At 40.7% G+C, this 27,589-nt stretch overlaps 1 protein-coding gene across 1 annotated transcript in view; it reads left to right on the forward strand.

Moving 5' to 3' along the window:
* The window catches only part of PDE11A (phosphodiesterase 11A), a 372,295-nt gene extending 356,789 nt beyond the window's left edge, over positions 1-15,506 (forward strand). Inside the window, exon 20 of the mRNA XM_072121624.1 lies at positions 12,138-15,506. Coding sequence (XP_071977725.1) covers positions 12,138-12,320 — 183 coding nt within the window. The 3' untranslated portion in view covers positions 12,321-15,506. The remainder of the gene's footprint in view (positions 1-12,137) is intronic.
* The last annotated feature ends 12,083 nt before the right edge of the window (positions 15,507-27,589 follow it).

The raw sequence follows: 27,589 nt of genomic DNA on the forward strand, positions 1-27,589 counted from the left end.
GAAACAGCCGGTTTAGCAAATTCTATAAATTTGTATAAATGTTCTATTGAATAAGGATTTAAATACATATATATCTATATCTATATCTATATATATATATATATATATATATATATATATATATATATATATATATGTATGTGTGTGCTCTTACAATATAAGAGCATATTAGACAATTACTATATAAAATATAGCAATAATTCTTCTATAACCTGTATTCCTGTCATTTGTAGTGGATTTTTATGTTCCTTTCACTAGTTTTTTACTAGTCTTTTATTAAAGGTCTGCTATAATGCGCTTGAAAGGGGTTTCCACAAACACAAGTTAGGCCGATGGGGTGTGGTCTATGAAAAGGGGGTGTGATCCCTTCATTGCGACAAAAATTTAATCCATGGGATAGGGCCTAACTTGCTAATCAGTGGGGGTCTCAGTGATGGAACTGACAAAAGTTGCTGAGCGATTAATGGAGCAGAACGGTCATGCATGGCCGTCTGCTCCATTAGTCTGACGAAGCAACGAGGGGTCTGATGGAGGTATGTGGGACCCCATCGGACCCCTCGTTCTCACTGGTCACTGAGACCTCCACTAATCAGCAAGTAAGGCCCTATCCCATGGATTAAATTTTTGTCGCAATGAAGGGATCACACCCCCTTTTCATAGACCACACCCCCTTTGTCATACTAAACACAAAAACTTTAAAAAAATAAGTTTGAAAACTTAAAAAAAGTTCAAAAAAAATTGATAAATGGCTGCAAGGTATGGTATTTTGGACAGTTTTTTTTAAACTAAACCTTATAAGCTATACAATTTAAATTTCAGAAATGAATAGTGTAAGTTATTTGAAATTATTTATCACGTAAATCAGCTTCTTGGTGCCTTTTTTCTGTTTCTTTCTCCTGTAGCGAGCAGTGTTTCTGGATGTGTTTCTTTATTTTTCCCATACCTAGAGAATATTTCCCTTTATGATTTTGCTCTCTGTAACGAGATTAGACTATCCAGGAACTGTTCAGTCATTAGACACTTTATCCGATGACTTTATCTGACGGCTTTCAGTGGATACAGAACAGAAAGTTGATTTACACAAACTGCTTAAATAAGGAAGAAAGATAAAAGGAAAAACAAGGATTTCTTTGATGAAGTATATTACATGGTTCATCTGCAGTATTGATCTTTACATTTTTTTAAGTTTGGTTAGGTTTTAAGTTTTTAGCGTTTTTAAGGTTTAGGCTTTAAGGCGTTAAACAGTTGAACTGCTATATGTTCATTTATAAAGCTTTTTTCATAAAAGCTTCTCATTTTTGGATTATGGCACATGTGTGTCGATACTGAAACTTATAAAAAAATGTGTAAATGCTTCCTGTGGAAACAACAAGCAATGCACTCCACACCTTAATCCAAGGTCTGGAAATTTACTAAAACTCTCAATATGAATGCAGCACTAGTGAAATAATTCATATAAAAATTTACTTTTATTAGCAAAATATTCTAATAATTGTGCTCCACCAAAATATGGATCACTCAAGGTCTAGAGGAATCTTTGTATCAATAACAGCTCACTTATAAAGACCCCCATCATGTTAGTGTTATTACTGACAGGAGGAATTATGGAGGAGCAGACTCAAACAAACCAGGACTACATATACATTTATGGGATCCTTAATCCTAATGTAGACTCACATGGCACTAATACACATCTCTGTAGGCATAGTCTTGCTGCAGGCAGGAGGATTTACAGAAGGTCATGGTCCATCATTGCTCAAAAAAACTGTATGGAATGTTCTTACCATTGCTGTTGTTATTCTCAATAGAAGCCAGGATCTTTGTGGAGTTTCTGTGGCTCAGAGGATACAAGCCCACACTCGTACAACAGGATGATTCAGGTCACATGAGTAAGGAGACCCTAATCAATCCCTATTAAGACCTGGCCCCCAAAGGATTTTGCTCCCGCCCTTAAAGTCCCATTACGGACCCTGTTTCGTACTCTATCCTCGCCCTACGCGTTTCATCCTACTCACTGAAAAGGCAATCTACAGGGGCTTTGCTGAAGTATAGGAGCCAAAGGGTATCCCATGAAACTGTAGATGGGACAGGATAAACACACTTTCTCGCTATCGGGACACAGGGAAAGTATTCACTCCCCATTAGGAGCCGTGACTGCCACTGCTAAAGTCTGCTGCAGAACACTGAATCGGCGTCACATGGGCGTGTTTTAAACTGTGACTCCTCCCCTTCCCTGAAACTGCCTCTGTACACCAAAGGCGAGAAACTCTAAGTAGAAGGCTCCATCTACTGTCAAGAGGCCTGTCATGGTACTGGCAGTATCGGACAGCTGTGGGTTCTGGGTGCACTTCCCAAACTGATATGATACCAATCTCCTATCCCAGTGCGAGGTTATTATTTAACCCTTGGGTTTCAGACACCCCTTTAACATCGATATATGTGTGAAAGCTACTCTCCATTGATGTTGGAACCACTGCCATCATCATTTGCCTTGCAGCTTCCATTCACAAATTAGCCAAGACAAAAAAAATGTTACACCAAAAAGTTACTGCCGAAAAAACCATTGAAGTTACTTGATTAATTTGTCTTTCCTACAAACTTAGACAACTTGTCAGAGCTTATTCTAGACGTAATTATCATTACTGCGGCTCTTTACACTGCCTCATATTTTAATGATGATTTTGTGCTTTTTTTGAAAGTTCAAGCAAATTGTTACCATATTTTAGAAAAAAACTTCTGAAAAGTTAAGGAACATTTTGAAACTATACGAGATTCAGCGCGTTCTTTCCTCGTTAAAATAATATGATTCCGTGGAGCAGGTTAACATTTGGAACATGTGGATCAGATGAAAAGTAAAGTGTCAGAGAACATATTATTCCATTCCAAATACATGAGGAAATATGTATCTTTCAAATTAGTAACCAGACCCCATAAACTGGGGTCGTCAGAAAATCAACACATTTTTAACAACCTCCTGAAGCTATACTACCGAATATACAAGATCTAGATCATAAACATTCATCCCTCATACTGAGCTGCTCTAAAGTTGCGGAGCACAATATTGGGGGGAGGGGGTATGAGAGGGGACCCACAATATGGGGGGAGTATGAGAGGTGGCCTACAATATGGGGGGATATGAGAGGTGGCCTACAATATGGGGGGATATGAGAGGGGCCTACAATATGGGGGGATATGAGAGGGGGCCTACAATATGGGGGGATATGAGAGGTGGCCTACAATATGGGGGGATATGAGAGGGGGCCTACAATATGGGTGGTATGAGAAGAGCTCTACAATATGGGGGCTATGAGAGGGGGCCTACAATATGGGTGGTATGAGAAGAGCTCTACAATATGGGGGGTATGAGAGGGGGCCCACAGCATGGGGGGATATGAGAGGGTGCCCACAACATGCAAGGGGCCCACAATGTGGGTGTATGAGAGGGGACTTGCAATATTGGGGAATGCATGGGTGCTAAGATATAAGGGATAGATGAGAAGGGCCACAATATGAGGAGAAGATGAGGGCCCACAATACAAGGAGGAGATGAGAAGGGCCACAATACGAGGAGGAGCTGAGAGGGGCCACAATATAAAGAGGAGATGAGAGGCCACAATATGAGGAGTTGAGGGGGTCCACAATATGAGGGGGAGATGACAGGCCACAATGTGAGTGGGAGGCGATGGTCCACAATATGAGCGGGAGGTGAAGGGCCACAATAGGAGCTGGCAGAGGCACTGATTGCTTTTTAATTAGTCCTACCTAATGCTGGACATCCATTTTCACAATATTGAATTACATTTTAGGTGCATCTGGAGAATCTGCTCCCTGAATGCAGACTCTTCCCGAAACGCAGAGGTGTTTAGACTTAAAAGCTTGTGCTGGGTAAGTAGCAACAAAGCACGTTACTACTTACCAAACACAAGCATTTAGGTCTACACACATCTGCGTTTCTGCATTCTGCGAGGAAATTCTCCAGATGCACCTAAAATGTATTTTAAAACACAATTCAATCGCATCTTGTGCACATGGTCTTAGGCTGCATTCACATTATGTGTTCGCATTACGTTTTAAAACACGTTGCAAACACATTGGAAAAAACGCTCCTAGGACATGTCCTATCTTTTCCCCCCCTGTACGGAGCGGTACGGTGCCGTACGGCCATTGCATAGCATATGTACATACGTCCCCCTGCGGTCATGTGAATACAGCCCAATGCTGATGTGTTTTGGGATGCATTTTGACTGATGCATTTGTTGTGCCTTTCAGACGCAATGAAAATGCATTCTGTAAATGCGGCCTAAGAATATACAGGTTATATTTTATGTAGAAGTAGGTGGGCCCCCAGAATCTATTTCACTGGTAGGCCCTAGGACCCCCAGTACGACCGTGGCTGAGATACAGGTACATATATGTGCAGAGACATGCCTATTGGAAGAGATTTATTGTGGCCAACCTCTTAAGATTCACGAAACTATGGTGACAAAATTTGTCAAGTAAATCTACTTATGAAATAACCACTGCCTGCCATTCTCCATATAGATGAATTAAGGAGTGAATATCATTTGGTGGCAAGACAAGAGCTTGTTAGGTAGAGAAAGAAGTTTTATTCCCTGACAAGGCATGTTCAAACTGGCACTCCATTCATTTGGGGTATAATGTGGGTGCAATAGACCCCTGTTCACCACTGCCCCAACCATCCTGTGGTTCGGCTATAACTTGTTGTCAGGAGTGCAACATCTATTAGGCGAGTTGAGTCACTTGCCTCAGGCAGCACCACCTGCAGCAAAAGGGGGGGGGGACATTAGGGCAACAGTTAACTGCTACAAAGCAGGACCTACCACTTAGGTCTCTTTACACTTGATGTCAGCATGGAGAACCTACTTACTTAAAAAATAACCTGATACATTACTATTGGATGGGTCGGAGAGGGCACCATTCTATAGTTCGCCTCAGACAGCAAGTAGTTTAGGTTCATCCCTGCATGTTGTGACTAGACAACTATGAACTATGAACTATGAACTATGAAGGTAAATGCTGGAGCACCCATCTATTCATATCAGATATAAAGTCTACAGGGATTATAATGGCACTAGTTCTAAAAGACCTTAAAATTCTTACCATACCAGTAAGTTATTTTCTATTTGATTCTATTTGAAACATTTGTAGACCTCATGAAGGTTACATCTGCTTAATAGTGTTGGTTTATGGTGAAATATTCACATGCTAAATGGAGAGCGTTAGATTTCACGTTGTCAGCAGCCTGTACTGTCATTGATTTGAGGCCAGTGCTGTGTCTAAATTATAATGGGTCACTTCATTTACCCCCGGCTAAAGGACATTTTATGACACACATCCTTCAGTTCTAACTTAGCAAGGCGTAACCATCATAAGACCACAGTGATCTACGTGTGTGTCTGCCAAATACCGCAGGGTGGTCCGTCCTCTACTACGGCACCCCCAATGGTGACTGGCAAAGAAGGGCAGAAACAAGTCTCATAATGCACTTATATTACAGTCTCCAGATTAGTAATAAGGACACTTCCCCAAATGTGCAATTTGCTCAGCAGCCTTTTTGTTCTATTACTTTGTCAATGCAATGGCTCGCAATTCATCCACCTAAATCCCGTTAATAGCGAGCGCCAAGGTTGGGAAGTCATGTAATGTAAATGTACAAAGTTGTGATTTTACTAATGGATCATATGACGAATTGTACTGTAAAAAATCTCTCAATACATAAGGCGCGCCGTTAAAAAGACGAACGATACATCAATACGCGCGCCACTCAACAAATAGGCGAAACGGGATGGAAAACCGTGGGCGTAGGATGAGGCATGGGAGGAAGCCGATTGGACCAAACTCAAATAAACTTAAATGGCTTTAGAAGTAAACTCTAGGATTAATTGAGATCCCAGGCAGGTGCTAGAAACATAATTCAGTAAATGATCAAGAACATGCCAAGGAAGAGAAAAATGTGTTGCTTTTCAGATAATTTCCCAGAAGCTTCATAAAAGAAAATTGATTACCGAAATTTAATAAGTTCAGGCGAGTTAGAGATGTAGTAATCAAATGAGTTTTTAATTAGATTTCAGGTACGGAAAAAAAGGGGTCATTCTAATTTGTGTACTTGGTGTTAAAAAAAAAACACAGTTTTCTGCTCCTACGTTCCTCTTCAAGGGATTTCAATTGAATTGTTCAATTAGAAGGGACCGGGGTTGTATGAAGATTATCATTTAAATGAAAAGCTTTGACCTTGGGCAGGTGGAGAGCAGGATTTACGTAGGTTGTAGTGGTCACGCTGGTTGTATGAGCGCGGAGGGGGTTTACAATATGTATGTACAGAAAGTTTCTTTATGCAATTTATTTAAATGAAATTTTTAAATTTTAGATGCATTAGGTAAAGGGATTTCTGGGAAAGTCGTCCAAAAAGGAGGAAAATTCCGTCCCATGAGATTATGTCATGTGTATCAGTCACTCAATGGTGATCGTCACCAACTGGTCATGCAAATGATACATCTGATGCCATTGCTGTAGCTACAATTATGGTGCAGCGGGGGATTTAAAGGGACTCTGTTACCAGATTTTACCTCATTAAACTATCAGTCTCCTCAAGTAGGGAATGAAATGTCCTTTCTAGAAATCCCTCTTTTATGTGAAATCTCTCCTGTTTACCTTTAAATAATATTATCCAGTATAAGTCACATGAAAAATTAGCAGAGAAGAGTCATATTTTACCTAGGATGAGCCAAGTATAGAGGGTCACTTCAGACTCCCCTATATTTGGTTTTAAAGTACCTAGAACCATATTTTATCATATCAGACAAGTTCTATGCGCTACAGAACCGGTGATACAAACAGGTAAAGAAATGGGGGCACATTTACTGACTCGTCCCATCGCGATCCCCGAGGTGCGTTGCCCGACTGCTCCCTGGTGCATGTAAGTGCGTGTCTTGCAACACAATTTGAATTTTAAATCCTGCGTGTAGTCCAAATCGTAGTCCAAATCGTGTCGTATGAATGTTGATTGCGCCGAAATCCAATAGTGTGCGCCAAAAACCCCTGTTAAATGCGGCGCAAAACGGAAATCGTTGGCAAACCCGACGAAAATGTGGTCCGCGGACCTTAAGTAAATGAGGCCCATAGTTGGAAATGTGAGCACTGGATAAAGATCCAATTTCTTTAAAGGAGATCTATCATTTGCTTTAATGCATTATAAACAAAAGATACCTTGAGAATGCTGTAGTGACACTGATGCAGAAACATTTCTTGCTTAATCCCTGAGCTGAGAAGTTTTGCTGAAAAAACAACTATAAAATTATGATAATGAGGTTCTGTTGCTCCTGAGGCTGCCTCAGCGGCCTCCTCACCCTAATTATGCACTGCTCCAGCCTTGTCATGTAGAGAATACATCATCACTGTGTTGACCCTGACAGGCAGAAGTAATCAATCATGGCACCAACCCCCAGCAGCAGTGTATGGGTCATCCAGATCACGTTGATTAGTCCTGTCTGGACAGTTCAGGAAGCTCTGTGTAATGCAGACAGCCTGCACCCAGCTTTCCCAAAGTCCTGAATTTTATGATTGTTTTTTGAGAAAAACCACTTGGTTCAGGGATTAAATAAGATATGTTTCTGCATCAGTGTGGCTACAGCATTCTCAAGGTATGTTTGGTTCACAATGCATAAAAACAAATGGTAGGTTTCCTTGAAATGCCTGTACCACCGGTTTGACAGATCACAGAACCACAGGCCTGATAAGCCCCCCCTGAAGTTTCCTAATCTGTGCTACTGATTGATGCCAAAATGGTTGACAAGTTGGTCTACCATCTAAGGACCCCGGTGTCAATTACTAAAAAAGACAAACATAACGTTTTATTTATTTCATATTTCTGCATTTTTGCAACTTTTTAAGAATCCCAGACAAGTTATGTACTGGTAAGTGGAAGACAACACTTGGAAATAAGTAATTTGATCCAAGTTTTGAAAGCTCCCCACCGCATACCCTCAGGGGTGCAACTGCCTTGAAGTGAGTTGAGCCTCTTGCCTCAGTATGGCACCACCTGCAGAGAGGTGTATGCGGGGGGCATCAGACAAGTTATGTACTGGTAAGTGGAAGACAACAATTGGAAATAAGTAAGTTGATCCAAGTTTTGAAAGCTCCCCACTGCATACCCTCAGGGGTGTAACTGCCTTGAAGTGAGTTGAGCCTCTTGCCTCAGTATGGCACCACCTGCAGAGAGGTGTAGGGGAGGGGCATCAGGCAGTCAGCGACTTTATACCTTTGGGTGGCTGTGTGGAAATGTGTGGGGCTGACTGTGCAGCCTCTGTGCTTGCATGGATGGGAGTCACTGCACGGACAAAAACTTTGAGCGTCTTACTGTAGTTTGCCTTAGACAACAGAGAGGCGACATTCACCCCTGCCTACCCTCTGCAGCAGTGAGAACTACACTAGAGATTAAAATTAGAGAACAACACACAATTTCCTTGTGCAGTCCTATGTGAATACATGCTAACATATGTAAAATTGCAGTATTTTGAGATTATTTTTTTTTTATGTAAATTTTTATTCAAAATTTTTTCCCAAACATACATACAGTCGAGAAGTAATACTTTTACAATATTTCTTTTTCCTATATTCTAAATATATATGCATTTCTAATTGAATACATTATATTTCTTCTAAAGCACAGAATTTTACAGTAAATGAGTTAATTTTAAAAGAACACTCATCAAAATTAGAGAACACTTTCTAATACCTGCAAGTTATTGGCGTCAATCTGACACTTGGTGCTAATTTCCTTAATTGTCTGACAAAGCCAGTTTAACTGGAGTTGGACCTCTCATACAGCTACATGGCACAGTGAATGCAAGTGTACAGGCAGTCCCCTACTTAAGAACACCCGACTTACAGACAACCGCTAGTTACAAACAGACCTCTGGATTTTGGTAATTTACTGTACTTTAGCCTTAGGCTACAATAAGCAGCTATAACAGTTATCACAGGTGTCTGTAATTACACTTTATTGTTAATTCTGGTTCTTATGAGAATCCAACATTTTTAAAATCCAATAGTCATAGAGACCCAAAAAATGTTGCCTGGATTTACAATTATAAAGTATACAGATCCGACTTACATACAAATCAAACTTAAGAACAAACCTGTAGAACCTATCTTGTACGTAACCCAGGGACTGCCTGTATATCAGAACCTTCTACAATAATAGGTGTTCATCACTCAATCATCCAGCAATTTTCATGCAGGACAATACCCCCTGTCACACAGCAAAATGGGCAAAGCAGTTGCTTTTGTAATACTTTTTGAGCAATTGTAAAGGGCCACATCTGCTGATAAACTTTTAGGTGATAAATGATTTCTGATGAGAGTTGAAGTCTATAGGTGACGTCTGGTCATCCTGCTGTTTATCATTTTACCTTGGCGGAAGCGTGGCGCTGCTCGTGGCATCTCGATATTTTACGGTTTATAGTGATTTTGGCTAGCATGAGTTTTCCGCTGTGCTGGTATTTAATGACAATTTATCAAGTCATTACTCCACCATTAATTAGGCAGTAATATGTTATTGAATGAACAATAAAAATTCCATCTGGTAAGATGAATGGGTACTTTTTCGGAGCATGGCGAAGATCTAAGCTCTTACATCACAAGCGCTGAATGCAATTTTACAATAAAAGAAATTATTTCAGATGTTTAGGATTTCAGGGAAATGTAAAAGAAAAGATATTTAAAGGACATTTATGCTGAAATATAATGTCATTTGTAGAACAACCTTTGCTTCATCAAACCATTTTCTGCGTGTTGTACACCACAATGTGTAAGGGTACAGTAAACCCAAAAATTTAAGTTTTAAAGGAGTTTTTCAGTACAGAATATCAATTTTCATGCACCCTGAGTTTAATGCAGTTCCAAAAATCTTTTCTGGGAGAAGTGTCCTGTCCTGCATTACAAAGACCATCCACTTAACAGAATTGTCGCTCTGTTTTATTTCCCTTGGTTCTTTGGGGTAACACTATAGAGAAATTAAAAGCCTACTATAGTATTACAGATTCGGCGATTACAACACAGGACACTTTAAGTGGGACACAATGGGGCACATTTACTTACCCGTCCCTGCAAGATCCCCGAGGTGCGTTGTCCGACAATCGTGCACAGCTGCTCGATTCACTAAGATCGTGCGCCCGAGATCCTGCATGTGAAACTTCCCCGTTCAGGTTCGCTGGAGTTCACCTTCTTCTTCCCAGTGCATGTATGTGCTTGGTATTGCGACACAATTTAAATGTTAAATCACGCGCGTTGTCCGAATTCATCGGATCGTCTGGTGGCCCGCCCCCCGATTTGTGTTGCCATTAAAATGGTTAATCGATAAAATTAGGAACTATTGGAAGCAGAGTTTTGAGTAAAATTGGTGTCTTAAAGGGGTTTGAATGCTTTTTTTTGGGGGGGGGGGCAAAATGACAAAAAGTTGTTATGTCCAGGCAACTCACAATGTTTCCTACAATACAAATTCCTAAGGGAATTTGCTGTTAGTATGGAACTTGCAATCACTGCTGCGAGTTGTCACCTTGTATTCAAGACTCGTAATAGGCTTACTAACCCTGCTCCTACTCTGCTTCCTGCGGCTTCCAAATACTTCTGGATTTTGGAACTTAATCCGGCCAAAAGTTCTGGGTGGTTGTATGGAACCTGCTTTGGCCAATGAGTGATTTCCTTGGGACAACATAGGATGCCCCATGGTCCAAGTAGGTCACTTATTGGCCCAAGAAAACCACCTGAACTTCTGGCTGGGGCGGTGCTAAAAAGTGGAAATACATACTGGGAGCCAGGGCAGATGTCTTCAAGATTATACAGAAAGTCCCCTGCTTACATACAAGATTTTTATTTTGGTTTGTGTGAGAATTAGATTTTAAAACTTTTGGGTTGTCATAAGAACCAGGATTAACAATTAATCTTAATTGCAGACACCGTTGATAACTCGTACAGCTGATCATTGTAGCTTGGGACTTAAGTACATCAGATTTCCAACATCCGTTTGTAACTAGGGGTTGTCTGTAAATCAGGTGTTCTTAATTCGGACACCGCCGGTATACAGCTTTTCTAGATTTCCTGCTATCTGTGGTTCTGCATAAAACTACAGCTAACATTTTATAGTTTTAATAAAAAGTCTTTATATTTATAAAATAAAAATAACCATCTCTTACCTGTAATAAGAACTTCAGTGACCCCTGTTACATCATTACAGTCACATGATTCACATTCAGGCTAGTGATTGGTGGGAATTGTTACATGAATGGTTTATGACATCATTACTGAAGGTACCATGACTGTAGTCACACCAGCCATACCGGCTGTTATGGGGCTCGCAGTGTCAGGGGGCACACTAAAGAATGGTGAATGTACAATGTTAAATATATATTATGGCACACATTGTACATTATAATATTTATATTACTGTGAAATCTTTTACAGTTCAGAGCCGAGAACTCAGGTAAGAAATATCCTGGGCGGGGAACTAGGAATCTTCAAAGGAAATTTACCATTAATATCAAGCATGACAAACCAGAGGCACTTATTCATAGATCAAAGCCCTGTGACTGTGGTAATCTTCTAATATGTGTTATTTATTGCCTCCTTCCTTTTACAATAAACTGTTAATGAGCTATAGGTGGTATGTGGTGTTACCAAAGTCCCCCCGTGCTGGTCCTTCCCAGGCTGTTACATTGCAGTGGTGAGACCACAACAAGCAGAGGAATGGGGAAGTGCTGATGGAGCAGGAGGAGATGTTATCCTGCACAGTGTAACAGTCTGTGAAGCCACAGCAAGGATTGTGTCTGGTAGAGTTTAGAAGGAAGGAGGCCGTGAATAACAAATATAAGTAGATCACCACAGTGACGGTGCCTGGATCTGGTTTATCAGGCTTGATTTTAATGGTAGATTTCCTTTAATACTTGAATGCTGGTTACATTTCTTTATTTGATACCATTTCATGCTACTATGCCTACTAGGCTACATATATCTCAATGCGCAAATCAGCTGGGTTACATCTGTGAACACTCATGTATTATTTTTGATTGTTTTAATTTCTTGTAATTTCTAATTATTCTGTTACGTGTCATATTTTGCAGTCTCTCGTTAAAGTTAATGGAAAACTAAAGCCCATGCTGGATTCCGTGATCAAAAATCGATCCAAGTGGGAAGAACTGCACCAAAACAGACTGGTGACACAGGGGGGCGCCTCATCAGCCACCTCCTTCCCCACTCCTGCTTCCTCACCTCAGCCGGCTATTGAGTGTCTCCTGAAGACTTAAGCCTCCACGACAGCTGCTGCTACACGCCGGAGTTACATTACAAGGCTGTCATAAGCTTAGCTCTTTATTAGGTTACCGCCGCCATGCTTTTCTAGATGGAGAGGTAACGGTCATGGCTTGGCTTTTGCCGTGAAGCTTGGTGGATTGACGACAGAAGGAACCGTGGTAATAGTAAAGCCACATACTGAGGAGCCACTTGGAAAGCTTCCTGTCTGAGACCATATAGGGCACTCATTCAAGCTTTGCTAAACTTAAGCTGCTGCTGTATCGTGGATGGGACACGTGTAGACTTTAACTTAAGCTTAATCCATGCAGCACAGTGACTCCAATGCACAATATCATCACCTATCACTAAGCTAAAACAGACAATGAATAACACATACTTTTTACTTAGTGTATGCATCTCCCATGTAAGTACACGGAAGAAAAGTTGTGCCTGCCTGGTGTGTTTTTGTATTACTTTGCACTTGCGTTATTTTAGAACCGTGCTTCTCGTAGGTTCACATTTTTATGTGGTTCCACCTTTAAAAATTTGAATGGGAAATTCCAATGGCAGCTTATTTCCACATTGCCCAAAGACGAAACAAACTATGCAGATAAAGTCTATGATTTTAAACAAATTAACTATTTTTTTTTTGTTCCTTTGTGCTTACGTTACGCTTAGCTATACGGTAAAATTCTATCGCAATCCTAGATCGTGTACAATATGATTTACATGTATTTCGAGTCTTCTCATCTATTACACTACATTGAGATGCGACTGTTACTTGTCAGCTATATAAATGATAATGGGTCAGAGTAGCTTCAAACAAAACTTTGTCTACCTCCTTTTTATTGTTGGTTATGCTTCTTTTTAACCCAAGAATAAAATCGCTGTTGCCCTGTCAATAATAGGTCATGGATCACAGAGATGTACAACCATAGATCAATGAACCTTGCACCAAATAGGTCAAAGTGGTCAAACAAATTAAGGTCGACAGTAAGTAACTACATTCTTCATTACCGATAGCTTCCACTTTTCAATAGCCACAAACTTGTCTCCATTACAAGTCGGTAATTTATCTTATTTCATGTAATGATAAAGCACAGAAAAATGTTCTTGTAAAAACTGAACATACCCGATTACTTAAGATGTAGATTCTATTGTTGCCATAGCTTAAAAAATCCTAAAAAAGTGAATCACCAAAGACTTTGTAGTAATATATTTTAGCATACAACAAGTTATTATATTTATAGCCAACTGTTTTCAATATATGTGAAGGAAATACTCAGCCCTTGTATATACGGGTGAAATGGTCTAATTCGCACGTGGTTAGGACATGGGTCCATTTTTGGAGGTAGATCATAAATGAATATTTACTATAATGCACCTGGATTTATTAAGTTGAGGTATCAGACAAGACACTTGGCCAATTCTCGGATAATTGTAAGGGGCTTTCCTAGAAACAACCCTTATCCACAAGACATGGGGTACAGTTAGTGGGGTTCAGTTATGAGAATGCAGGTACCCAAGCCAGTGGTAGTGTGTATATGTGACCACAGCGCCATTTACTTATATGGTATAGATGGAGAGAGCTGAATACATTGAAGCATCAGTCCCATAGAAGTGAATTGATAATTAGGTGTTATGGCGGAGAGTCCCTGCCCAGTCTGACATTGTATCAGACCAAACTGGCACATACTCCCAACTGGTAATGGCTAGCTAACAATTTACTCCAAGATAATGGGGAATATAAGTATTGCCAAAGACCGATACAACATTAGAGGTGAAAGGTTAACCCAGAGGACACTCAACATTTTCTAAACTTAATACTGGTCCAGATACTAGTTACCATCCATAGGGAATCAACAGACATTTTCAGGCCTACCGCTCTCTAGGAGAACCTGATAATATGGTAACATTGGGGCAGATTTATCAAGTCGTAATTTGCCCCAAGTCGTCATTTTCAACAGAAAAAACGCCTGTGCCACATGTATCAAGAGTTTTAGATAGCTTACAGGCATCTTTACCAGGGCCGTCTCCAGGTTTCAGTAGTCCCCTGGGCGACAGAGCCTCAGTTAGCCCCTTTGCAATGAATACATGTGGCAACATTAAAAATTCAGAAACTAAAACAGTCTTCTATTCCTTAAAATATTCCCTAGTTTATCATCCCAAACAACCCCCTCATGGTTGTTTTATATATAAGCCCCCTCATCCCCTATGGATTCATTAGATACAGCCCCACTCACTCCCATGGATTCCTTATGTGCAGCCCTATGAAGCCAAGTAATAGGAACTGTAATGTACAACTAGACTTTCTTGTACAACACCAGATATATCATACAGCAACAGACTCTTCTATAAATTATGTGCAGCAGAAAAAATCTACCTGTCTTACATTACAACACTTACTACTACCCCATTGTTTACACATATTGGGGCAGATTTATCAAAAAGTGCAATACAAGATAGAGTGCAAGTAGACAGTTTTATCACAATGTCTGATGCTGGATGATAAATCATGTCCCATATTTTGCACGGCGGTCACCTGGCCAGGTCACAGTGCAAGTCCTCACTGCACCGTGACCCGGTGCCATTGACCTCCACAGGGGCCATGATCTGGCTGACAATTTTGCGCCCAGATCACGGCCCCCATAATGGTCGTTTACATGAGGCCTAAGACTGTCTGGTATAACAATGAGACACGTTTGATAAATCTACCCCAATATTTCCATTCTGATAGAAGTAGCACAACGATCATACAGTAAGAGATTTCCCATGAAGGTGATCCCGTGACTAATAATAAATGAAAGGTGAGCTGTGATTATTTGCTATGGGCAAGTAGAACAATTTTGCTCTCAGACACTTCTGATAACTTCCTGAGCCGCCCTCATCTGGGGATCAGCGGTGGTCGCAGTGATCGTTACTTATAGATGAAACACCATGATAAATTCTTTATAAATTCTTATAAAGGGAACCTGTCATCAGAAATTGGCCTAATAAACTAGCAGTATGTTGTCAAGCAACTGAGCAACTTCTAGATGATGTTTCTCTCATGGCCTGCTGTCATGCATCATCCAGAAAATCAACTTTGAAGTGTTATATAGATAGGTTTTATTAAGTCAAGGAGGCGGAGAGTTTAAAGAGAACCTGTCACCAGGAGACCCATTTTTAGCACTCCCCCAGTCCCCACAGAGCATAGTACATACTCTGCCAAAGTGTTTTTGTATAAAAAATAGGTTTTACAGAAAAAAAGATATGTTATATTGTACCTTTCATTAGCATGTGCTGTGTGACTAGGCAGTTGCCAATTGGGAGGGTCTGGAAAGGAGCAGTCCTCCCCCCACCCTTGGGAAACATGTGACCTTTTCAAATATATGAATAACTCCCCACACTCGGGATTGGCTGTAGAGAAGCAGGGGGCGTCACTAAGCCCAGTGTTAGGTGTTTTCATATATTTGAAAAGGTCACATGGTGTAGCTGTTTCCCAAGGGTGGGGGGGAAACTGCTCCTTTCCAGCCCCTCCCATTAGGCAACTGCCTAGTCACACAGCAGATGCTAATGAAAGGTACAATATAACATATCTTTTTTTTTTGTAAAACCAATTTTTAATACAAAACAATTTGGCAGTGTATGTACTATGCTCTGTGGGGACTGGAGGAGTGCTAAAAACACTGAAGTCAAGCTTTCTCTGCCTTAGAACACTCCCCTTTACAGTAATTGATGGTCCTGCACCCAGGGACATCATTGATCAGATCTCCTGAAGTCCGGTGCGTGATGTCAATGAGCTTGACTTCAATGTTGAACTCTCCCCTTCCCTGACTTTTTACCTCTAACTTCAAAGTCGATTTTCTGGATGACCACACTTGTTCATGAAAGAAATATGATCTAGAAGCTGTTTAACTGCTTGACAACATACTGGTAGTTGTTTATTAGGCCAATTTCTGATGACAGGTTCCCTTTAAGCCTTTTGTTCTGTTTGCAGTTGGGACACATCATTTTTGCAGTTGAATCCATCATTAATCAATACGTCATGGTTCTTGTATGTCTCAATTCTGTTTTTGATACTATGTAAATATGTTTATACACAAAACATATATATTAGCATTATACATTTTTAAGAATGTCTCTCCACTGTTGTTATCCGCCATATTATTACTATACTTAGGTTATCACTAGATAAAAAGCACTAGTCAAAGTACCACCACCTCGGACCGTCCAGGGCCACACCTTGTTTCTCTATATTGTTAGGTGCAATTTGGTGCCATTCTGCTGTTGTGTACAGTATATAGTAGCATTTACAATGTATTAGGATTAACTGTTTAAATTCCAAAAGAGAAATTTATGGCATTTATAAGTGTTTTGAGGTTTGACCATAAAATGCTTGGTGTTTGCATAGTTTTTTTTACTTTATGTAAAGGCTTACCTGCCTTCCCCAGGAAAGCACTCCAGCAGAAAAAAAAACCCTCAAAAGACACATAATTCCCTACCGCACAGCCTCCTGTCTACTCTTGATAACTTGTTATATGTGTTGTTATTAATATCATGATGCCCCGGCAGAGGATCATATGGGCAGCTCCGCCTTCGAAGATGTGATTATCCTTTTTTCTATAACCCGCTTAAAGGAAATCTACCAGTCAAAAAATATAGAAAAATCTACAAATACTCGCCTCTGCTCCTCTTCATCTTGAACCCGGCGCTGTCCTTCGCTAATCTTGACATTTCGGGGTCACCTAGAAAAGAAAGTTATAATTAGCATCACGGAACAAGATGTCCAGCGCACCTATGCACGCCCCAGCTCCCCCCTCTCCTATGCTAGGATCATGGGAGAAAGAGGTGATATCACACAAGAAGCAGGAATTCTTGCCTCTCATATGATGTCACCTCCCTCTACCAGCATGAGAGAGGGAGGAGGCAAGGATGCATAATTAGCAGCCCGGAGTGCCGGAGATCTTGTCCCCGTGCTCCGGGCTGCTAATTATAACTTTCTTTTCTAGATGAATCCGGCATCAAGACTAGCGACGGACAGCACTGGGATCAAAATGAAGAGGAGCGGAGGTAAGTATGTGTAGGTTTTAGTTTATGTTTTTTGACTGGTAGATTTCCTTTAAATGTCACAGGAGGCTGAGCTGTCATCTTCTACATTATACATTACATTCTGTGTGATGGGAACCTGTCAATTCATCTGTAGTATTTTGTGAAGAGTCTGTATGGTGCAGTCCTTACAGTTGCATCGTCCATGGATCCTGGTTTTTGTTTTGACCCAACTAGACTTGGTCATTTTCAGATAGAAGAGCATAACAAAACAATGGAGCATCGGATGAATTATGCATTTGGGGAATAAGGACATAATGACATTTTCTGGAGTGTTTCCTTAAAGGAAACCTACCATTTCAAATGGTCGGTGTAAGCTGTAAACACCGAGCACCAGCTCAGGGTGCGCTGGTGCCGGTGCTTAGTTTCGTTAGTGTTAAAACCGCGGTATCGCGGTTTTAACACTTTTTAAACTTTATAGCAGAAGCTGCCTGCGGCATTTCCTATGTAGGCGCGCGCACGATCGTGCGCACGCAGCGCCGAAGCAGTTTCTGCTATAAAGTTTAAAAAGTATTAAAACCGCGATACTGCGGTTTTAACACTAACTAAACTAAGCACCGGCACCAGCTCACCCTGAGCTGGTGCTCGGTGTTTACAGCTTACACCTACCATTTGAAATGGTAGGTTTCCTTTAAAAAGGTCTTTCATGAATCACACTCATCCCCCCTGTTCACAGGATAAGGTCTTTGCCTGATTATTGGGGGTCCGTTTGCAGTCACCAGAATGAGTTTCCTGACTCCCTGTGTAAATGGAGCAGTAATGTGCACACACGGCCACCACTAATTCCCCTCCTCTGTGGAAGCATTGGGGCAGATTTACTTATCCGGTCCTGTCGTGATCCCTGAGGTGCTTTCTCCGAGGAGGATCAAGTCTGGCGTCCATTTTCCTGCATGTGTCGCTTCCCTGCTGAGATCTGCCGGAGTTCACCTTCTTCTTACCGGTGTATATGAGTGCATGTCTTGCGACACAATTTGAATTGTAAATCCCGCGCTTAGTCTGAATCAGTCGGGTTGTCCGTCGCCCCCACTTAAATGCAGCGCAAATCAGAAATAGTCGGGAAAATGCGCTGTGCGGACCCTTAGTAAATGTGCCCTTTTATGTCAGTCCGATAAAGGTGAATGGTGCAAGGGTCATACTTACTTACTGCTCTGTTCACATTGGGGTCCTTCATAATCACTGGAGGTGCCCTAGGGATGAGACATCCATCCACTATCCCGTAAAAACCCTTTGATATACTACAGAAGGAAAGAATAAGGTTGCAAAACTTACTGTACAGCTCAGGTACACATTTGTTTGTGTGAAAAGAATTCTTATGTCTGCCATTTTTAAGCATGAAAAACACTAAAAAAAAATCATATTTGCAATCTGCACTATTTGTATAGAGATAATTCTGAACAAAGCCACTTTTAGTAATCACGAGAAATATTCTACTGCAGCCAGCAGTGCCTACTAGCCTAGAAAATTACTTAATCGTCTTGTGATATGAGTCACATTGCATCTATAGTTACGGTTTTTCTGCTATCCTTTATATAGGTTCCTCTAAGTTCTTCGAGTACACGTGATGGCAGCCATTTTGTTGAGCGAGATATAATTGTGTTTATGGACCTCGGTGTTATAATTGGAGGAATAAGCTTTCTGAGGCGAGACTTAATCACCACTAAGACTGAGAAACAACCACAGACAAAATCATCCGTACAATATACATTTATTAAACAAGTGCTTCCATATATAAATATTATAATTGGTTAATGGGATTGTAAATGGAACACTGGCCAACTTCATTTTGTATTGATTTTACTGTGTGTAGTCACTAAAAAAAAGAATGTCAAAAATGAAGCTCTTCCAGCCTCGCTCCCAGCAGTGACTCTCAGCAAGATCAGCCACATGTAACCAAATTGTTTTCTTCTAAAAGGGTGTTACTTTTATCTTAGCAAGGTGGAAAAATAAAATAATGCATACTTACCCAAATCCTGCTCAAAGTTCCATGACATTCTGTCTACTTCTGGTTATGGGGCCAACACCCAACGGGAAGTTCCATGGGGGTCACAGAACCTGCTTCATCAAGTTAATGGCCTACTTGGACCAGGGGACAATAAAGGAAGTGATCATAAAGAAAATGGTAGCGACTTCCTGTGACCTGACAAGGTCACTCATTGGCGAAAACCAGTCCTGAGACTAACCTGGAAGTTCTGGTCAGAAGTAGTGGAGCAATGAGGAAGCTGGAGATGGGAAAGTATGCATGTCCCACCTCTTTAGGCTTGTACAGGAACAATCTGGTATCACTTCTCCAGCAAAGTAAGTCTGGTAACACAATGTAAGTTTGAAAAAATTTACTGAAAGTACACTAAAAGGGATTTTTACATGTCTGTGCACAGTCAGCTACTAATGTCTTTCTGTTTTCATTTACGATCCCATTGAATATGCTTCCTCCTCAAATGAATATATACTACAGTCCATTATTTAATAGTATTTGTGAGTATATGTACTTTAAAAGGAAAAGGAGTTTAGTGAACTTATCCAATCGTCCTTAAAGGGAACCTGTCAAGCTTACTAGACCCGGTAGCCAATCCATCATAGAAACTCTGTCCCAATCTACCTGGTAGAAACTGAAACTTGAAATTATAAAAATGTTCTTCATATGCAAATTGACCATAAGTAGTCTTGGCCACCAAGTCTGACTAGTCACACTGCCGTTGTGCTCACTTTTGGCCTCTGTTTAAAATTTTGTGCACAAATTTAAAGGGAACCTGTCAGCATATTTTTTACAAATACAACTAGTGGCAGTTTCCGATAGAGCCCTATTAACTAACAGATCTCCTTCTGTTTCCCTCAGATCCCCATATAATCAACTTTATAATTTTATCTGGTATCCATGGAGTTGAGGGGGCATGGCCTCCTCAGGCTGAATCCAGCAACTCATCCCCATACTTTTTCAGCATGCAACAGTAATGTCATGTGACTGAGGTGACATCATCGCAGGTCCTTTAGCTTAACGTTAGCAAACTGTACACCATGCATATGGGGATTTCTTTAATCAGATATGTTCATGGTGTACTGTTCACTTAAATAGGAGGCTACAGGACCTGAGATAATTTCAGCCTTAGGAGGCCACGCCCCCCTCGACTCACTATAGATACCTCTAGATATTTTACCTCTAGGTAAAATTATAAAGTTGATAATATGCGGATTGGTGGGAAACTATTTTTAACTAAAAGTAGGCTGGTTAATAGGGCTCTACGGGAACCTATCACTAGCTGTATTTGTGTAAAACTTGGTGACAGGTTCCCTTTAACTTCAGGAGTTTCTAGTGTACAAGCCCTAAAATAATCACAATTCACTGCAAACTGCTAGAGGGGCTTTGAGGGACATGAAGGGGGCAGGGGCAGCTCCGGAGCAGCAGGGGCATTACTGTCCTGCACAATCACTATAGCTTGTAACCATTGAAAATGGCATATGAATATGCATATGATTAAATTTTCCCCATTGTTTCTATGATATATTGGCTGATGGGTCTAGTTAGAGGAGATAAACAAATAGTTGTTCCTGTACAACCAAAGTACCACGAGGCCTGAAATATTCTCCTAATATCCCAAAAAGAAGAAAAATAAATTTAGATTTCCGATTTTCAAGTAACCTTCTATACCCGGCATCATTGTAAACTTGGTTAGCACACAAATTGGCTACCTCCACTGTACATGCACATTAATATTTCCTATGATTTTACTGTTACAAGTTCATATTACAAGTTTAGATTAAAAATCAAGCGGAACAGAAGACAAGCGAAACAGAAGAGGCGAGAATTCATTGCAATCCGCTACAATCTAAGCTTTGCTATGAGTACTGAATGTTCACAGGTCCGTGCTAGTGTCCCACGTGATGCAGCTTGAGGTCTATTGTTTGCAGTTTTATTTGATTTATTAAGACCCTTCCAGTCTCCATGTGAATGTATGTTCTATTCTGCATGTTAGACATTGCAAGTTCTAGTTCTCTAGTTATATTGTTGTACACCTTGAATATACACACGCACATACAATCCTTATCTTCTGTCCCCCACATAACCTGACTTGTGGTCACGGTATTTTACAATCTCCGGCTATTATTTTGTATCTTCTGTTTTTTTAAGACTCTACACCATCATTTATGTTATATTGTACTTTGTTCAATTCCGTCTTGTTTTTAAGCAGCATGTTTTGATGATGACATATATGGCTCTGTTTTTATTTGTTCTTTTTTTCTCATAGAAATAATAAAAAAAAATATCACTGTATTCCGCTTGGTCTGTAGTCCTTGGCATTATACCATTGCAAAATATTTATATATATTGTTATATATTGTTTGTTTTCAATACACTTATTGATTTCCAAAATTATACATATTTGTAGAATTTATTTTTGTAATTCTTAATGACTTACTTATTGTACTTTCATAATTGATTGTAGGGGTGTGACTGTTGCCCCCTCTGCTCATCAGCTGTTGTGCACTATGGTCAGATCCAGAAGAGAACAGCTCCATCCATAGTGCAGTGGCCACCTGGTCACACTACAATCATAATTTCATTCACTTCAATGGAAGTGCATCGGCAGTAGAGCTGGACGATGGATACACTACACATGGAACTGTATGTTTCTAGCTATGTCCACAGTGTATGACCACTGTCCTGCCCACTGTCTATTAAGCATATCCTCTGCTGACCAGCCTTAAAGGGATTGTATAAAGTTTGCAAGTTCTCTCTCATCCAGTGGACAGGATCAACAAGCTGATTGGTGAGAGTCCATCTGCTGGGACCCCCACTAATAACAATAAAGGGGCCTTCAGAAATATGGAGAATGGTGGTCCTGTTCTCACTTACGAGCGGCGCAGCAGGTGGAGCGTGTGTCCTGTGCTCTATTCTACTGTATAGGAGTGTTCGGAAATTTCTGAGCAATGCACTTGGATATCCCTGACAATCACACAGACAGTTGGGATCATTTATCTTTATTTTTCTTTCTGTTTTTTTTCTGTATTTTTTGAGACTTTTTTTTGCCCATTGGAAGTTTTGCATCTTTTTGCGGAAGTTTCAAAATGTCTGCCAGGCATTCGTTTTTCGGCAGTAAGACACATTTATCTTCTATTTCAGATGTGCTAAATGTCGCAAATGACATTTATCATTTCAAATTTGCGCAAAAAACTCCAATCAAAATTTAGGAAAACTTTTAAAATGGAAAGAAGTGACTTGAGACATTTGTGCGACATTTTTGAGAAATTTGTAACAAATGTTTCAAAAAGACATCTGAAAAAAGAAACATTTAACACAAGGAAGAAGTGAGATTGATAAATTACCAAAGAGGCAGATGGAAAAAAAAAGACCAAAAACTAGCCAAAACAAACGGAGATAAGATAAATGACCCTCAGTGAGTCACAATAATAGAGCGACAGTGCACAGTGCAATTTCCTACACTTCCATTGGAGGAAGCATCAAGACATATGCTCAACCTCACCCATTAGAGAAAACCAGACCCCCCATTTTCTAGATTGCTGGGGGTCCCTTTCTCTAGAATGCTGGGGGTCCGAGTCATACCCTCACTGAGTAGCCTGTTAGCCCTATCCTGTGGAAATTAATCATTTACATACTTAACCCTATTTACAACTTCAAACGTTATAATATTTCTGTTAATATCTACAATATGAAGGTGATCTATTAGCTATCATCTACAGCAAAGCATAGGGGGAAAAAAAGTTGCCATAAAAGATTTGTGCACAGTCTGGCAACTAGTACAATTTAATCTGGCTAAGGTGGGCAGCATGGTGGCTCAGTGGTTAGCACTACAGACTTGCAGCACTGGGGACCTGGGTTCAAGTCCCAGGGTCAACATCTGTAAAGAGTTTGTATGTTCTCTCTGTGTTTGAGTGGGTTTCCTCCAAAACATACTGGTAGGTTGATTAGATATTGAGCCCCATTGGAAACAAGGACCGATTTGGCAAACTCTGTGCAGCGCTGTGTAATCTGTGTGCGCTATTTAAAAGAATGAATTAATATTATTATTATTATAAGGTAAGTGTGACAACCCACCGCAAACTAAAGAGGAGAAGATCCAAGCCCTCACATCACTGTGCTTTCAATCCCATGTAAGTTCATCATTTGAGAATGGGATCTTAATACTAATTTTACCTCCATAGAAACTTTTGATTGCAGCTGCAATATCCCTTTAAGAGGTCACTGAGCAGCTTGTCCAGCTTTTCTGTGCCAGCTTCAACCTGCAGTTTGCACATTTATTCATTCATTTGGTTTGGGAACCAACTGTATTCCATCTGTCTCTGCAAAATGTTATGTTTCCAAGCCAGTTCAGTGCAGGGAAAATATAAGGGAATGTGTGGCAGAAAGTGTTGTAGCAGCTCCCTCCATATGTCCTGCTATCTACGATATTACACATTTGTACTGGCGTAAGTAATGGAGGGAAGTTATGGTGGTGACACTGTAGGACAAAATATTCAGGCTGGAGCTTTGCATTTGTATTTATTGCTGACCGGCGGGTGACAGGCTGAATGTATATACCAATTTTCCATTTGAATGGTTAATTAAAGAATGGATGATCCTAACGTTTAGTGGATATGTCAATGTGGAATGAATGCCAGTGTGACGGGGGATGCCAGAGGCCACGGCGATAGCGACAGATGGAATATTACTCTGAAGTACAATGCTCTTAATGTAAGAGTGACATAGTGGAAGTTCTGCGGGTTCTTTCATCCTATTGTTTTGTTGATCTATATGAAATCTGCATGAAAACTAAATATCATCAGTCTCATGGAGGGAACACTGGTCCGCAGTGTAATAGCTAAGGACACAACCCATAAAATTGCCAAATTTCTGCACTTTTCATGAGTTTTCCATCAAATTATTTACATGAACTTCTATTACCGTATATTCTCAAGTACAAGCCGACACGAGTATAAGCCGAGGCTTATTTTGCCACAAAAACTGGGAAAACTTATTGACTCAAGAATAAGACTAGGGTGGGAAACCTATTCTTGTCCTAATATGTCCAGTAGCAGAGCCCCCTTTAAAATATAATGGCCAACAGAACCCCCCTAAAGTATATTGTCCAGCATACTATAAAGTATAATGCACCACATTTACTTATCCGTTCCTGCGAAGTCAACGAAAGTGCATTGTCCAACGATCATGCTCTGTGCCGCGATCGCGCTCTTGATATCCTGCATGTGTTGCTTCCCCGCTCAGGTCCGCCGAGTTCACCTTCTTCTTCTTGGTGCATGTAAGTGCTCTATCTTGCAACACAATTTGAAAGTTAAATCCTGCACTCATCCCAAATCAGTCGGATGTCACATGAAAGGCAGCGCAGCTGCGCCAAAACGAAAGACAAACCAACAAAAGTGCGGCCACGGACCCTTAGTAGATAAGCCCCAGTGCCTCCCTTTAAAAATATAATGTCCAGCAGAGCCCCCCTTTAAAATATAATATGCAGGCTGAGAGCATAGACATGCCCCATCCACCACGGACCGAATGACGGAAGATGTGGGGAGGATGCCGGAGGTGAGTACTAAGGGTTTTTAATACTCAAGTATAAGCCGAGTGAAGGCTTTTTCAGCACAAACAAATTTGACTAAAAACTCGGCTTATACTGGTGTAAAAACGGTAAATATATTTAACGGAAACCTGCCATTCAAATTAATCCACCCAAAATAAATACTTCATTACTCGAAATAGATCCTTACGACAGAGGGCTTAAAGGGATTTTCCCATGAAGCGAGTTTGGCCCTCAGAGACTGTCAAGTACGGTGCTCCAATCAATCTCCATACAATCTCCATCACTGAGAACTCCACGATCAGCAAAATGGGCGGCTCAGTTCTATGGCTATTTTTGGAGCTCCGTTCAGATTCATTAAAGTGGCTTTGGCCCTTTAATCAATGTTTTTATGGTCTACTTTCCGTCTGGGATTTTCTTTTTCAAAAGTCCAAAAAAAAAGTCTCAAAATTCATAAACTGTCCCAGCACATACACCAGCAGGGGACTGGAGCAACTTTGAGACTTTTTATGGGTTAGTTGGTTGCACTCTGTCGGAGGCATGCAGGGGGCTCCAGATTCATGAATGTGGCGCCCCCTGCACACCACACAAGTAAACTGCCATTCAAATGAATCCACCCAAAATAAATACTTCATTACTCGAAATAGATCCTTACAACAGAGGGCTTAAAGGGTTTTTCCCATGAAGCGAGTTTGGCCCTCAGAGACTGTCAAGTACGGTGCTCCAATCAATCTCCATACAATCTCCGGCAACTCAATGCACGACCGGCTGCTCTGGCCATCTAGGTGGTGCTACGGGGGGTGTAAGAGGGGTACATTGGACCCCATTGAACCCCCTAGTGATCTATGGGGGTCCCATCACTGAGAACCCCACCGATCAGCAAAATGGGCGGCTCATGGGGACAGTTCTATGGCTATTTTTGGAGCTCCGTTCAGATTCATTAAAGTGGCTTTGGCCCTTTAATCAATGTTTTTATGGTCTACTTTCCGTCTGGGATTTTCTTTTTCAAAAGTCCAAAAAAAAAGTCTCAAAATGCATAAACTGTCCCAGCACATACACCAGCAGGGGACTGGAGTAACTTTGAGACTTTTTATGGGTTGGTTGGTTGCACTCTGTCAGAGGCATGCAGGAGGCGCCAGATTCATGAATGTGGCGCCCCCTGCACACCACACAAGTAAACTGCACCTAGTGCACTAGTTTTGATAAATGGGGGCCATTGTCTTTACATTTACTTTAATTCAGCTGAAATCAAATCCAGACCAAACCCAATTTCCAAAGCAGCTATAAAATATTCAATTCAATATGTAATTATTATACAATTTACATATTATTGTAATACAAATTAAATAGGAAACGATTCTAAGTTATTTAAGGCTTGCAGGGGGTTCATTGCAAATCAAGAAAGCAATCTATCAGGACGTCCTCGAGAATAATTAACTGAAAATATATAGGATTGAGAAGTAATATGATTAGTAATTAAGAAACTAATCAGCTAATGCTTAAGATGAGAAATGAATAGGATCAGTAACTTAATTATGTCCTATAAGATATATAAACATGGAGGGCAGTGACTTCAGTGACACTGATGTTGTAAATATGAATATCCTAACCGCTATGTCTTGTTACACTGCGAGTTCCTAGAGATTCTGTATCTTCTTCTTAAAGAGCCACATTCAGGTAGGTTGACATGATAGATGTAGTAGGATAGATGGGGCAGTAAGAGGATAAAACTCTGCAGACTAGTGCAGATGTGTGTCCAAGAGAGTCTGAAACTGGGGGCAAATTAGGATCAAAGCCTCAGGTTGACCTAGAAGTCAATCCTTTGCTAAACTAACTAAACTTTACAGAATACTAAAAGGGGTCATAAATGCATGATATATTGTGCTCAACCTCTGGGACCAGAACCTGTCTGGAGAACAGGCAGGGGAAGGGCTGTTCCTGTGGCCAAGCTGGACAAAGACTTTGCTGTGCATGCGCCGACACTCTACTTTCAGGTCTATGGGACATGCCTATTTTGGGCACTACCGTAGACAGTGGATATGTCATAGATACTAAACATGGGAGTACCCCTTTAAGTGATCCTGTCTTGTACCCTGACCCTTAAAGCATGTCTATGGGGCGACCCGATCTTGTATCCTGACCCTAAAAGCATGTCTATGGGGCAGATAAAGACACCATGATGTATCTGCTGCCAAGTGCCTCCAGTTATAGACAGAGGCCCTCTTTCTCCAAGGGATGGAAAAACCAATTATAAGTATGTATGTCCTCAAAAATATAAAAATTGTTAAAGCGCAACTCCCTGCTGAGTTTAGAATCTGCAACTCTGTGGATTCAGAAGCCTTGTGCAAAGAAAAGTGAGGTAAAAAGATTTCTTGTTCCCTATCAGTCCCATCTTCCCAGTCTGTGATTTGCAGAATTTGCACTGTACATCTTCCTCTGTACTGTAGGTTCTGTCATAGACTCTTGTCCCCACCATCCAGCCTCTTCTCTCTGGACAATATCTTCACAGCAGGAAAGCTGTTGACCCTTAGTGCTCACACAGCAGAGACTACACTTCATGTAATTTTATGTATATGTTAAACGTTAAAGGAAACATATAAGAGTAAGAGCATCCAAACAACAGAAACTTTAGTAATGCAGATCAATATGAATGCATAAATCTTCAGTTCAAGCGG

The sequence above is a fragment of the Engystomops pustulosus genome, chromosome 8 (genome assembly GCF_040894005.1).
Source record: "Engystomops pustulosus chromosome 8, aEngPut4.maternal, whole genome shotgun sequence".
NCBI classification, from domain to species: domain Eukaryota; kingdom Metazoa; phylum Chordata; class Amphibia; order Anura; family Leptodactylidae; genus Engystomops; species Engystomops pustulosus.